Source organism: Rhamphochromis longiceps, linkage group LG17 (assembly GCF_057381845.1).
Source record: "Rhamphochromis longiceps isolate RC_006_pf linkage group LG17, R_longiceps_female_GT1.1, whole genome shotgun sequence".
Lineage (NCBI taxonomy): Eukaryota > Metazoa > Chordata > Actinopteri > Cichliformes > Cichlidae > Rhamphochromis > Rhamphochromis longiceps.
Window position 1 is genome coordinate 32,097,835 of NC_140573.1, and position 14,694 is coordinate 32,112,528.

The 14,694-nt window shown below is 40.0% G+C and overlaps 1 protein-coding gene across 1 annotated transcript in view; it reads right to left on the minus strand.

Annotated features, from left to right (window-relative positions):
• Positions 1-14,694, minus strand: part of cacna1c (calcium channel, voltage-dependent, L type, alpha 1C subunit) — a 227,298-nt gene that overhangs the window by 14,027 nt on the left and 198,577 nt on the right. The window contains exons 27-34 of the mRNA XM_085386740.1: positions 14,641-14,693; positions 14,405-14,551; positions 13,663-13,864; positions 12,915-13,073; positions 12,720-12,830; positions 10,266-10,349; positions 3,217-3,396; positions 614-751 (exon numbers count right to left, since the gene is read on the minus strand). Of these exons, the coding sequence (XP_085242866.1) occupies positions 614-751; positions 3,217-3,396; positions 10,266-10,349; positions 12,720-12,830; positions 12,915-13,073; positions 13,663-13,864; positions 14,405-14,551; positions 14,641-14,693 (1,074 nt within the window). The remainder of the gene's footprint in view (positions 1-613; positions 752-3,216; positions 3,397-10,265; positions 10,350-12,719; positions 12,831-12,914; positions 13,074-13,662; positions 13,865-14,404; positions 14,552-14,640; position 14,694) is intronic.

Genomic DNA, 14,694 nt, shown 5'->3' on the forward strand with positions numbered 1-14,694 from the left:
AACTTGTCTACGGCTTAACTCGCCTACGGGGAATGGTGAGCTCTCAGGGGTTAGTAGTAGGGCGCAGGGTGTTTGACGGTAATAAATAGAAGAAGAAGAAGAAGAAGAAGAAGAAGAAGAAGAAGAAAGAAAAGAGGAGAAGTGGAAAGACGAAGAAAAGATTTCTCGTTAAGGTATGGATTTTTTTTCCTGTTTTCAAACTTCATAATCTGCTTCTGTAGTTAGACTCCCAAACATCCTCTCCATTACCTCACACCATCCCTCTTTTTTTTTTAAATAGCATCTACCTGACCTTCTACGCAAGTAAGAGGTGGGGATGAGGAGGGACAAGGCGAGGCAAGGAAAGGTAGCTTGTGAGACTCTACCAGGCTGGATTTACACAAGAACAAGGGCATTTATAGCTGCATGCATCTCAGAACTGAAAATAATTTTTAAATTTAATTTACAGACTTTAAATGTGTGGTTAAAATTAAAATGTCTTGTAAAATCTCTTAAAAAACAGAACTTAAGTGAAAGCAAATAGAGCTCTGAAAGGAAGGACAAAGAGAGCCACTTCTCCCTGTGTAAACCCAACCCCCCTATTCTAGCATGTTGTGTCCGGTTCTCCCCTCACTTGGAAGGATTTGATGAAGGTCCACAGCAGGGTCCGAATCCCTTCCCCGCGAGACAGCAGCTTCACCAGCCTCATCACGCGGAACAGCCGGAAGAAGGTGATGGAGATCCTGGCGTTCTCTTCAGAGTTCTGCAGTCCCTTTTGGTGGGGTTTGGTGTTTTTTTTTTGTTAGAAAAAAAAACACAGGACGCATGGGAACACATGCAGATAGATAGGGAAATGAAGCAAACGCACACGCACACACACATATACACACGCACGCGCATAAATGATCATGAAAACATGCATATGCACACAGACATACAAGTAACATTTGTATCCATATTTCCACCCACACATATGAGTGTTAATATGAATAAAAGGCACACACATATGCACACACACACACACACACACACACACACACACACACACACATACAGAGTTAATAAATGGAAACTTGCGTCCTACAAAATCCCATCAAAATCAACTGACACAAGAGATCTGGGAGAGAATCGGGCAGTCATGCTTACGTGTATGACTTCATGGAAAAATCCCTTGACATTTCTGATTGAATCCGCTTCATTCATGTTTACAAGCATCTGATACACCTTAACGCTGTTTCTTTGACCTCACCACACCGCCACCATAATCACAACAAAGAAAGCGTCCAATTACAGGTAAATCTAGCCATGCGCTGACATTTGACAAACAGGCTTTTAAACACTTTTGGGACCTCTGAAGTAAATCTTCTGCATTTATTCTGCACTGCTATAGACTAAAAATCTAATATCTGAGACTGGGACGGAGAGTCTTCCATCGATGGAGGTAAGCACTCTCATAAATCACTGTTAACAACTCACGGTAGATACAATACAAAAATCCGAGCCTGTGGGCTGATTCCTGTTTCAATAAATCATGCAGACAGGCTAATTGTTTGTCACAGATAAACTGGCCACCTGGAGAAAGAAAATCCAAGGATGATATTCCAGAGGATAAAGTTATTACTGCCCAGTGCAGTGACAGCCATGTAGAAACACTATTTACCTGTGTGGTAAATCTCCATATCTACACCATCTGTGTACTGTGATCTTCTAGGTCTCTTTTTATTTACAGAGCCGCTAGTATTTTGCATCTCCAGACATTTACGCATTCAATTATTTGAATTTTTGCTGCTTTATTAGGTAAAGTTAGCTAAGGTTTCTGTCATCCACAGGAAATAAGTCTGCGATAAAATATTCAGCCATCTAGCAGAGTGCTATTCTAATACAGATTTATTTATTTATGCTGTTCCTGCTCGTTCTCCAGGACAAAAAGGCAGAAAAACAAAGGCAACATCAGAGTTTTTGTACAGCACGATGCACACAACACAGCAGCTAACGGCCAAGCTAAGGAATAAATATCCACAATTTACACCACAAATGACAGCTGAATCGGGTGAAAGCAAGGATATCGGCTCATTAGCAATCCTAATGACAAAACTAGTTATGCAAAATTAAGGAGAAAATCTCCAGTTCACCATTATCTGACTGGCCAGTATGCACAAAACAAACCTGACTACACGCAACGTGTAACCAGAGGAGAGCTGTGCTACATCTTTCGTCACTGTAACAATGAAATGTGACCCAAAGAAACACGGCATCAGCCTCTCTGACCTCTGAATCTGCTTTGCCACTTGTATTTTTCCAAGAAGCCATTAATTCTTTATGTTAATCCCACAAAGAACACACAGTGTGCTCCCACAAAGAACTTGCCATTCTCCACACATCCTGCTGCAGTTTGGGATAACAGATGTTGCACGGTGCGTTACTTTTCAACATATTACTGATCTGATTTGCATTCATTATTTGCACTAGTTACTTACTTTGTGTTGCAAATAAATCAAAGTTTGGAAAAATGACTAGTCACTTCTATTTTTATGTAATTCTGGGATAAAAGCTTGTTGACAAGTAACCGATAACATGCATTATCCCAAACTCCACTGCCAGATATGCTAAAAGTGGCACATCCTTCTGAGGAGTGGAAAATCACAATTCTGTACTGCATGTAAATACCACAATTGGACCACAGTGGGCACCATTGCACCATTGAAAGAGTGGGGGTGGGGGTGGGGAGTGAGCAGAAGAAGTACAGTGACAGTAAGTGTAACAGAGAGAGAAAGAGAGCCAAAGACAGACACTAAAGATAAGGAATTGTTGGAAATATTCAGAGACAAATCACAAGACTGATTCGTAAACAGACAGACAGATACAGACAAAGAGACAGATACAGACAGATAGATCAGTGGAGAAGAGTGAGAAAAAGAGAGACAGCGTGACCATGATGGCTCGTACTGATGACGAAGCGCGAAAGATACCACTTCCATACGGAGGGCAACTTGCAAGCCATGGGGAGGAAGTGGGGGCAGCTTGCGCCATGGCAAGAATGACAGCCACCAAGGAAAGTCACAAGACTCCAGTGATACTAGGCCTGCATAACGTACAGTGTCCTTCACCATATAGGACTACACATATATATACATTTAACAAAGCACAAACAACAGCGATATATATCTCGGCATGCTGCAGAAGTTAACAGCATGAGCGACAGAGGGGGAGATGACAGGGTGGACGAGAAGATCATACCGTGGATGGCATAGCAGAGGGAGGGATGGAATGATGGAGGGATGAAGGGATGGTGGAGGAGGTAGGGCGGCGGGCGAGGTTACCGTCGGAGCGTACCATTGGCCTTACCACAGGGGGGTGAGAGGAGGAAGAGGAGGAAGAGGAGGACGAAGAGGACGAGGACGAGGAGGAGTCAGCCGGCTTTAAGGAAAGGCAACAAACATCAGCACCAGAGTAGCACCTTGGTGTGTGTGTTTGTGTCACGGTGCAAGTGTGTTTATGTGTGTGTCTGTGTGTTTTGTTTGTTTGTTTTTTTGAAAACGAAAAAAAAAAAAAATCACAAACCGACAGAGTTCAATCTCTGATCGAGACTCATATGGTGGTGAATAAATATAATCTCATCAGAGCCAGATATTAGAGGGAGATATTTGTGTGATATTACTGCATCTAGAGAGTGACCTATCCTCTGCGAGGGCCAGATCAGGCTGAATCACTTCTTATCAGAGATACTAGAAGACTGAAACATGTAGTGATGAGAGATGGTGGGAAATTTCTGTCCTTGAGGGACAAAAAAAATGAATAACGCTCAGGAGCTGCAACACAGGGGGTGAGAGTTGTCGTAGAGTGTGTGTCTATGTGCGAAAGCTTATATGTGTATATGATCGGGGATAATTTAAGTGAATCTACATTTAACCAAATTTACCTACATTAATCAGGTGCATCTTTCACCAGAGAATAGTCACAATTCATGTGAAATTAAGCTTTTTTTGGAAGTTTTACTTTGAAGGAAGCATCCACAGTTAAGATGCTGGTAAGATAACATATAAAACTCTGTAAGTTCCACTAACTGCAAAGACGATGCTAGACTGTGGAAATTAGAGCTTGTGTGTGTCTGCATGTACTAACGAGCACACAAACCTTGTGCTGTAGGGAGCCACCCACTGGTTTTCCCCGGCACTGCAACATTTCAGACTGCTGGGAGTGATAGATTAACTAACAGTTCAATCTATGACTCGGAAGCGCGTCACTCTGCGTTAGAAATGGCCGTGTTGAAATACCCCTCACAAAATAAACGCATCATTACTTCCTGTCCTTGTTTTCAAAATCAAAAAGGTCTGAGCGGGTGAGTTTAAAGGAAGAGAGAAAGAGGGTGTTTAAGAGACACAATAGGAAGGAAATTAAGGAGAAAATTGGGAAAGAAAAGGAAGAGTAGAAGAAGGGACGGAAGACATGCAGGGAAATTATTTTAGAGAGTTGGAAAACAAATTAAAAGAGGAAGAAAACAAGGAAGGAAGGATGAGGGATTTTATGGGATTTCAACAGGGCCATCTACACGCCTTTATGATAACACACACACATACTAACGATGTACACAGAGTAAAAAGTCTTTACGATGCACCACTTCTCTAAATAGAAAACGTAAATAATAGAAAAACAAAAGTAATAATCTCTTCACATAAAAAAGGAGATCAGGCATAGCAAGCCTGAAGAGAGAATATGACTATATGTGCATTTGTGTGAGCGTATGAGAAAACTGAAGTGCAATCGGGGGGGCGATGAGGGAAGGGAAGGTTGGAAGAAAGGGCAACTGTAGGAAGGAGGGAGGGATAAAGGAAGGATCTGCAGGAAGGAAGGACGGAAGGGTATAGGGGAGGAAGATAACCTGATTTATATTAAGTGTGGACTAAGTAACAAACTAAAGGCATGTTTGAGTGTTTTTCTGAGGATTATGATTAAGGGCCATTGTTTGCAATGTGCTTTCATTTCAAATTGAAATCAAAGCTTTGACACAGAATCCAATTAAACTTAAAATATCCTTCATTTATCTTCTTTTAAAACAGATCAAAAGTAAAATATTGATACTACACTGAATTTTTGGCCCTGGAAGATCCTCAAATAAAATATACTTTTAGCAAAACACAAATTTAGTCCTAAAAAAATAATCAAACAGTCAAATTATAATATATACACAATATATAGGCTGAACTACAGTGCAGATGTGAGCACATTTAAAATGGATCCGAGTTGTTCACTCACATTGCACGGCAATTTTTTCAAGCAAAAAATTTCATCAGTTCAGTCAGTTTAATGGGTAACATGTGTGTCATGGGATTATTCTTACCCGTTAATTTACGTTACAGAAGCTCGAACATATTTTTGTTTCATTTGTCATATTTATGTATATTTTAAAACACATGTTTACATATAGAGCGGATAATTGTGGACCTCGTAGGGCATATGAAACACACGAGAGACCCATGTTACCCAGCTTTCATTTTATGTGAGCAAGCTGCACCGCAATCAAACGTCAAAGAAAAGACAGAGAAAAAGAGAGAGATAAACATCCATAAAAGAAGAGTTCAGTGCATTGAAAAGGCTCAGAAAAAGAGAAGGAGGAGGAGGATGGAGAGGAGAAGAAGAGGCATTCCGAAGATAGAGAAAGAGATGCAGTCCATACTGGCATTGTCCGCAAGACACCGCTCAGAGCAAACCACTACTGATCTGTTCAAACTACTGCTACTCAAACCAAAACCAAAACGTAAAAGAAACCATACAAGGTTTAAGAAGCACCCGCAGGTTTCTGGGGAGAATTAGAGATCCAGGATTAAGGGGATATTCGGTTTTAATGACCGGAAGATATGCGGCTAATCTAAGTCAACCAGGCACCCAAAGGAGCGGCGAAGTGGGTGCATTTAGATTGGATGTTTTAAATATTTACTACAGGCAAAGTGATAAGGTTTTAAACGCCAGCCTGTTACTGCACTCCACTGTACACTCGTGTACATTTGAGAGATGCGACTAAGGAGATGGCGGCTGTTAAATACATTCACTTGTGCTTTCGTGGCTGATGCAGTCGCAGGCTAAGATTTTAAATGTCTATGTGACAGGGCCCCAGTTCAAAAACGGTCAAGAGTTCTCAGAGTGCGGAGGGTTTCTTAAAAAAAAGACACCGGAAAAGAAAAAAACTACAGGAGATAAAGACAGAAAAGGTAGCTTGGGCAGCGCATCGCCCAAATTATTAAAAACTACCAGAGGAGAAAATGAAGAGGAGGAAAAAAACAAACAAACTTGGGGCATGCCTTTAGGTTAGAGGTTAGAAAACAATATGATGAATCATTCAGAAGGAATTGCAAACCAATTAACCAAATCAATCAATCTCTCAATTAACCAACTCACTCAAATCAAAGGCAATCTCCAAACCAAAGTGCTAAGTGCAACATCAGCGGCTTGTATAGATGACAAAAGTGGATATCTCTGGCCCAACACACCTCAGTCTTAAGGTGGTTATTCAACCTGTTTATTTAAATTGACATTTGTGCCTTTCTAAACAGGAGCTTCAAGATCAGATACATTATTGAAGATACTTTATGATCCTTTATTGAGTCCCTTGACAGCAAATTGTTCTAATAACTAAATAGAAAAACGAAATAAAGAACATATCTAAGCATACCCAAGCAACGATAAGCAGCTTTGTCAGCCTCTCATGGGGACAAATGCCTTCCTCATGGCATGAATACAAGCGCTTAGCTCATACATGCCTGGAATACAGTAACTGTACTGTATTTGTATGCCTCACCGGTGCTATCTGAGGAGGAAAAGCTGCATATGAAATAAAGTACTGATCTACATCTATGCATGCTCTCTTCCTGCTTCATGTTTTCAAACCAGTTGGAATTTTTAAGCTGGTAATATGTGGATCCCCAATCTTAAACAGAAAAAGGCTGTATTTATTGTGACCTCCTAAATAAAAGTCTTTTAGTGCTCTTTATTATGTTAGATTAGAAGACTAATGACTGACTTTGAAGGACCTTGTTCTTTCTAGCTGAGGGACAGCCAAGCTATGCTTACCAAAAAGACTGGCTACACCTAGCTCTTTCCAAGATCACTGTAGAGAACACCAGCACCACTATGTTTTGTGACTGAAATCAAAAAAAGAGATGGGTGGCTACTTTCTTTTTAACCCTTCACCACAACTGGGCCAGCTCTTCTCTCCTGGTGTCTTTATTTTCCTTTTCAAGTTATGCTAACCCTCAACTTTGACTCAAACATGTAGTCAGAACTCCATCAACATTATACTAATATTAAACACTTACTTCTCTAAGTTAGGGTAAAAGTACTGATTCTTGAAGGTGCTATGTCCTTGATTTAGTCCTTAGGAGGTCTTAAAATGCTCTCAATACAGCCTCAGATAAACAACAAAACTAAACATATTATACTGTGTTATTAATTTAACAAAAAATAAGTCAAAATCCAGAAGCCATGTGCAGGAAATTTATCTCTAAGTCAAACCATACAATGCTAAGGGACACTGCAAAAAAAAATCCTGGAAAAAGCTACATCTCATGCTCTACAGGCCTCAGTTAGTTATTAAGTGATAAAGTTCATGACAGTACAAGTAGAAAAAGAATGTGTAACTATGCCACTACAGCTTAGGTTTGCAAAATTGCATCTGAACAAACCACAAGACTTCTGGAATAATGTCCTTTGGACCAAGAGTGGAAATCAAAGTGGAGATGTTTGGCCATAATGCACAGCACAACATTTGGAGAAAACCAATCACAGCACAAACACCTCATACCAACCACTCCAACAGTGATTTGAGCTTGTTTTGATAGACCATCAACTCCTTTGAATACCAAAGCATACAAGGGTCAAACGTGAGGCGATCGGTCTGACAGCTAAGGTTTGGCTGAATTGGGTCATGTAACAGGTTAATGATCCGAGGCACAGCAGCAAATCTACAACATAAAGGCTAAAAAAAGAAAAGAATCAAGGTGTTGCAATGGCCCAGTCAAAGTCCTCAATGTTTGACACACTGCTTCTGGATTTTGGCTCAATTTTTTTTTAACCATAAGTGTATAGAGAATTACACTTGTTCTCGTGTTTTGTTTTTTGTTTTACAAAAGATGCAAAGCTTTTCAGATCAAAGGGAAACCATAAAAGCAACTTTAATGATGGGCAGGTAGAAGAAATGTCGAAGTAACATTAAGGTCTTCGGTGAGGCCGATCATTAGTACAAATGCACTTTCCTCTAAGGATAAATGAAAAGGACTGTGCAGTTCTTAAACTCTACTCCTGCCAAAGAGCACTTTCAGTACCACATGAATTAAACACTAACTGTCCCTGAAGTGTAAATACAATAGACACTCAACATTTGACTTGTGTTTGGGATATTCATTCTTATTCAGCCCCACCACTGACCATAGGGCCTCCACGTCGATGATAAATGAATTCATACATACATTTACATAAATTTCATGGGTCCCGAGTAAATCCATTTATGGATCAAATTGTTCCCCATGTCTCCACATTGCTACTGTTGGACAAAAGAAAATGCAACTCGTGTATGTTTCTCATAGCTACCTTAAGTTTTTCTCGCTATATATAAACTCAGAGCGCTTTTCTTCTTACCCTCAAAACACTGTTGTTATAATATGAGAATCTGCATTTGTTCCTTTATTCAGAATATAATTTCTGCACAAGATAAATTGGATACAGTAACAGGCCTGGATATACCACTGTTGTATCTGTCATGCTATACAGTGTCCATCATGCCAGGGGAATGTATCCCCTAAGGCAGTGATGAAAGACCAAATAAAACCAATGTGTAATCAAACCAAGTGCTGAGGAAATGCAATCGGTTCTATTGACAAATGCAATAGTCTCTGATGCTACTGATACTAAGCAGACCGAGGCGTGAAAACATATCTCAAGCAGCTTCAAATGTTAAAAGCCGCACTGAAAATTTGGCATTTTCACACTGCTTCTAATAGTAAAAAAGTGATTAGGATTGCTTGGGAAGGAGGCATTTTCTTACACAAAAAGAAAAAAAACCAAAACAAAATTAAAGGACGCGATACCTTACCACGTCCAAAGATAATCAGATATGGGAACAAAACAAAGCTCAAAAACTACAAAAACCCTTCAGAAGCCAGTAGTTTCCAGTTTGATTGGGCCCCATATGGCTGTTTTATCTGCCAGACTTACTCAGCCATCTCTTAGGTTAAAATATTGTGCAGCTGCAGTTTTCCTAATCATTTGAAAGCATGCGAGATGGGTATCAGCGCTCGGTCTGTTTGTGTGTGTGGGAATGGCAGAGCAGGCAGGCAGGAAGGGAGGGAGGGAGTTTGGACTACTTACGTTAACCTCAGTGATCGCTATGTCAACAATGCTACCCACAACTATCAAGGCATCAAATGTGTTCCATGCATCAACAAAATAATGCTGTGTAGGGATGGACAGAAAAGGAAAACAACAAAAGAAAAGGACAAAACATAAGACATTTAAAAAAATGGAAAGAACGGAAATTAAAGGAGAGAGGAGAAAAAATAAGATAAAAACCATTACATACATGAGCACTGGAGTTTTTAGTAGGAGTAGAAAGGGAAAGAAACAACAAAATTTAAAAAAGGCTAAAAAAGAAAAGAGGGGGCAGTCTGAAGAAGATAGACAGCACAGGTAGAGCAGCAGCGATCGGTCATGCTTGTCTATGAGAGGAAATGTCAACAGGAACAGTAAGGAACAATATGCAACAAAATCACAACTAAAAAAAATGAGAAAAAGCTGCGTAAGGCTGTTTGTGATTGGTCAGTGAGTTAGTTCAGTTAGTCAGGGGGATCAAACCTGAGTGTCACAGTGTGGCCAAAAAAACAAAAGAAAAGAAACCAAAAAACCCAACAACATTTTAGATACTGTGAAGAGTTAGGAAAGAGGACGCAAGACAGAAACCTTTGTGCTCAAAGCTAAACCCTGCCTCTGTTTCCTTGACTTTTTGTGAAACCCAGGAAGAAGCTTGTTCTCGCTCAGGAACCTCTGTGGCTGTGGGTGGGGGGAGTGGGGGTCCCGTGCGTGGCAGCGGCCATCTTGGTTTTAAGAATGAAAGGAAGAGAAGGAGGAGGAAGAAGAGAAGGAGGAGGCTGACAAAGAAGATAGATGAAGAGAAATGACAGCATGACAGAGAGTAACCACAAAGGAAAGGAGAGCAGAAGGTAAGACAGAGTGAGAGGACATGAGACAGAGAGGGAGAGACAAGGAGAGTGAAGTGGGAAGGGGGGGGACGTCGTACTTACGTTGATTTCACTGAGAATGACGTCTATTATGCTGCCAATTACGATGAGGAAATCAAACACATTCCAGGGATCACTAAAGTACCCCTACACAGGATGAGGTGAGCAAGAGGAGGAGGAGGGTAAGAAAGGTAGGTTAGAAGGAAAACAACATCTGCTGCCACTTCGCAGCCCCTATCAAGGTGGTATGAGGTTGTACAGTACATTGAGGAAACAGAAAGAAAATCAGCTACACTTGATGAACCAACACATGAAAGGATAAGAAGTTTCCACTGAGCTATCTGTTCATCGAGTGCAGCTGAATTTCCTGCTCTGCGAAGGATGGTGGGTTAAATGGTTATTTACATCTTCCACATGCATCTCGGGGCTATTCAGCAAAGCTGTGGCAGTGATTACACTGAAAGCCGACTTTGTTTACTTAACTTATTGTGGGCAATTCTTTATCAGCATTGGTACAAAGGCAGTATTTATGCAAAAATACATCCATATATCTTCAGGCCAGAATGGTATTATTCACATTTATTTTTATAGTGTAATTACAAAGAGCTGCGTCTTTGAACACTAATGAACCTTGGAGTTTCGTCTGCATACACTGTCGTCTAATACGTCACTGTGATTATTCTTTTTTTTTAAACACATCTGGACCACTTTGACTTTTATCGTTCTCGGTCATAGTTTTGCATATTTTACAGGAATGGAACTAGCGACTAGCTACAATATTTTCAACAAAAACATTAAGTCGTAAGGTATGCATGACAAATATCACGCAACTGTTTGCACCAATTGCTAAATTGGTGGCTACACACACTGACGGGGAATGGAGATCAATCTTGCTGATCTATTTTAAGCTTCTTCATCTGTCATCAGCAGCTGAGATAACATGAAAAAAAGGGGGGGAAAAACTCCTCCTGCCATAATTCGTCTGCACAGTGCAGATATTAGAAGGTATCCTTGGCAACAGTGGTTTTAATGAAGTTGCTTTCAGTTTTAGGAATAATAATGAGAACTGAGAGTTAAATATTAGTCAAACGGGGGTTTGGCATTAGTACCCAAATACTCATTTATGAATTGATTAAATAGAGAGATTAGACAAAATAAGCATTGTCTAAATAAATAATTAGATTATGTGATTCATTAAAGACTTAAAAATATAAAAGAGTGGGAAAAACTGTAAAAACATGTAAAAGTCTTTGTTAGTGTTACTGTTGCCCATCCATTGATCAACCTATCAAAAAGTATTGAGGTTAAATAGAATGAGGCAAACATTACTGGAGCGAATTCCTTGTGTCTGTGAGACCTGAGAAGCAAAAGCATTAGTGAGCTCCTCCGTCCTGTGCGATGGCTGTTTAAGGCAAAAGTTTATCAAGGCAAGGAAAAGCATACACAACACCATATGTCCTAAGCACTGTTCATTGTGGCTTGGGAATCTGCTGTCATGCTGCACCACAATAAACACAAGAAAGAAAGATGCAAAACAAGTATCAGTTCGTCAGTATTTTATACGTAAAGAGTCACAACTTAACTGGTGATACTTTGATGTTTTTTAAAAAGAGAAACGCTGCCTTCATGATCTGGCAGTTCATCTTCCTCACATACATAACACAGCACAGCACGATGTAAATTCCCAAGTCCTAAAATTCATTGTTCCAAAATCCACTGTTGGCTAAAATACTGCAGAGCATGCATTATGTTACTCAGACAAAATGTTCTAACCGTAGCATTTCAAAAGTCATTACAAGATAACCATCTTGCAACTATTTAAATAAAAAGCACAAACTTTGCAGAGGATTATTGGAAGAAACAACAAAACAAAACAACAGAAGACTTGTAATTTAATTAGTGGTTGGAAAACATTGTGTGCAAAATAGTAGATGGTCTTCATTAATGAGCTCAATTAACTTTTGTAATAACTGGAAAACCTTTGTTCTTTTGATTAGTACAATGCAACAGTAGTCAAAGGAGTAAAGTATAATATGAAACTATGTTATTGCTGTTGATTGCGTTCAAGATTCTCCACTAACCCTGCGGTAATAAGAGGGAGCATGCCCATCTGTTACTGTTTAAATAGCTGAAGCACCAGGAAGTTCTTAGATTGGGCACGGCAACAACAGCAGGATAACAAGGGAACAATGGGATTAAGCACATAAACGCTTTCCTCTAATCAAGGTTTAAATCCATCGTATCGTAAGGAAGGAAATGAAAAAGAATTATGAATTTAGAGCACAACAATCCGTCTTCTGCAACGCTGTGACTCAAAAGCCTTTAAAAAAAACTATTAAACTCTTTTTCTTCCGGGCTGCAATGAGCACTGATAGATAGAGCTGTGAGTTTATCTAATTTCATCTAACATTACATTATAAAATGTCTCTTTGTCTGTGCTTTTTCACATTTCTCTAGTCTGTAGTCCTACACAGGTATCACTGTTATTCTAGCCTGCTGTTTGAGTAGTGAACATACCCTGGGTTTGAAGGCGATCAGTTTAAGGATCATCTCAACAGTGAAAAGTCCCGTGAAGAGCATGTTGAGGATGTTCATGGCATCATTGAAATTTTTGGTCTGTCCATGATGCTGCAGGGAAAAAAAACACAAACTCATTACGCAATGTTAGTTCTATGGGAGTTTTTTTTCTAAATGTACACACACATTACTCACCTGCATGGCCAGACAGATGGTGTTGAGAAGGATGAGTGTGAACATCAAATACTCAAAGTAGGTGGAGTTGACCACATACCACACCTTGTACTGGTAAGGGTTCTTGGGGATGTAGCGACGCAGCGGACGAGCCTTTAGAGCGTACTCCACGCACTGACGCTGTGGCATACACACACAAACACAAAGGTGAGCATTTGCCATTTACATGTGTCTGCTGATGTATTCAGCTGTGTGTCGCCCTGTTCCCAGACAGTCATGGAGGAAAAGCTGTAGAAAAGTCTTTTGGCACGCTAAAAAAGCTAGACTACTCTTCTATCCTCTGTCTGCATTTACATGCTTTTTCTGAAACATGGATCATGTCAGAGAACACAGCCGCAGGCCCTTGGCCTCGTTCCTTTTGTAAGGTTTAGTCTCATCTTTTTTGAACTGCTGCAGCTCCTCCTGGCTGGGCTCCTGAAGTGGTTCTGCCCCTAAAACTCATGTTCAGCCTCTTCAGATTCATCCGTGTCAAACCCCCATTGCCTGGCTCTTATTCCTTCTCCCTTGTGGCTCCTAAATGACACAATGACTTTCCCGCTCCTGTCAGAACAGTAGAATCACTCCTCTGTACCTTTAAAAAAATCTCTCTGCTGTACTACGAGATTTAAAGTCAGAAAGTTATCACTATACAAACAAAAACAAAAAAGCTCCAAAAGTACTAATAATTTTATCGAGTAGTAACTTTACACAAAATATACACGAACACTACCTGGTTTTTGTCCAGCTCGCAGTTCTTATATTCTTGCTCCCCTTGTTCCTGGAATGTGACGATGACGAAACCGACGAAAATGTTCATCATGAAGAAGGCAATGATGATGATGTAGATGATAAAGAAGATGGAAATGACCACGCGGTAGTTGTAAATGGGCCCCACATCCTCAGCATGAGAGTCAATGGCTCGGTACAGTAACCTGACAAAGAGACGGAAAATGAAATCTGGAATTTAAAAAACAAATTGCATTTATTCCATTGTTTAGTAAGAAGTTTCACAAAGTTCAAAAGAAAACTATTATATTTGAACACTGTGCATGTATTCAAATTGTTATGTATTTAAACAGTCAGTTTAGTCAGTCTGAAAACCCTCTACATGTCATTATTATCACTTTGACCTTCAGATCAATCAGAATTTTGAAAAAGAGGTCAGGGGTCAAATGTGACATAATATTTTAAATCTTTATACGGTACTATCTCTATGTTGACAATAGAAACCACACTTACCACAGCTATAAGGCTTATTGTCAATTTTGGACCAATAAATTACTGAGTTGACCTTGGATGTGGATTGTAAGAATGACCCCACTCTACACTCTTACAAAGTTTTATCTGAATTCAGAAACAATGACATGCACACACTCACTTAAACCACAAAATTGGCAGAGGTCATAAAAAAAGGGATCGTAATATATATACATAAAAAAACATCTGCACTGTGTTGTTATATAGACACACACCCTGGCCATCCCTCGAAGGTAGACACGGCAAACAGTGCCATCATGCCTTGTAGAACATCATCAAAGTTAAAGTCACTGTTCTCCCACACTCTTGGGGCTTTGTCAGGCTTCCCCACATCCCCGTCTTTATATGTGATGAAAGAACCTCTGTGGACGCAAACAGACATACACACACATAATGTAGTTAGACTGTAAGAAAAAAGATTAAGATGCCGTCTGCAGGGGGGATCTCTTACCTGCACTCTGCCTGAGTCTGCTTAGAGTTGTCGGTACAGTAGAAGAACTTGCCC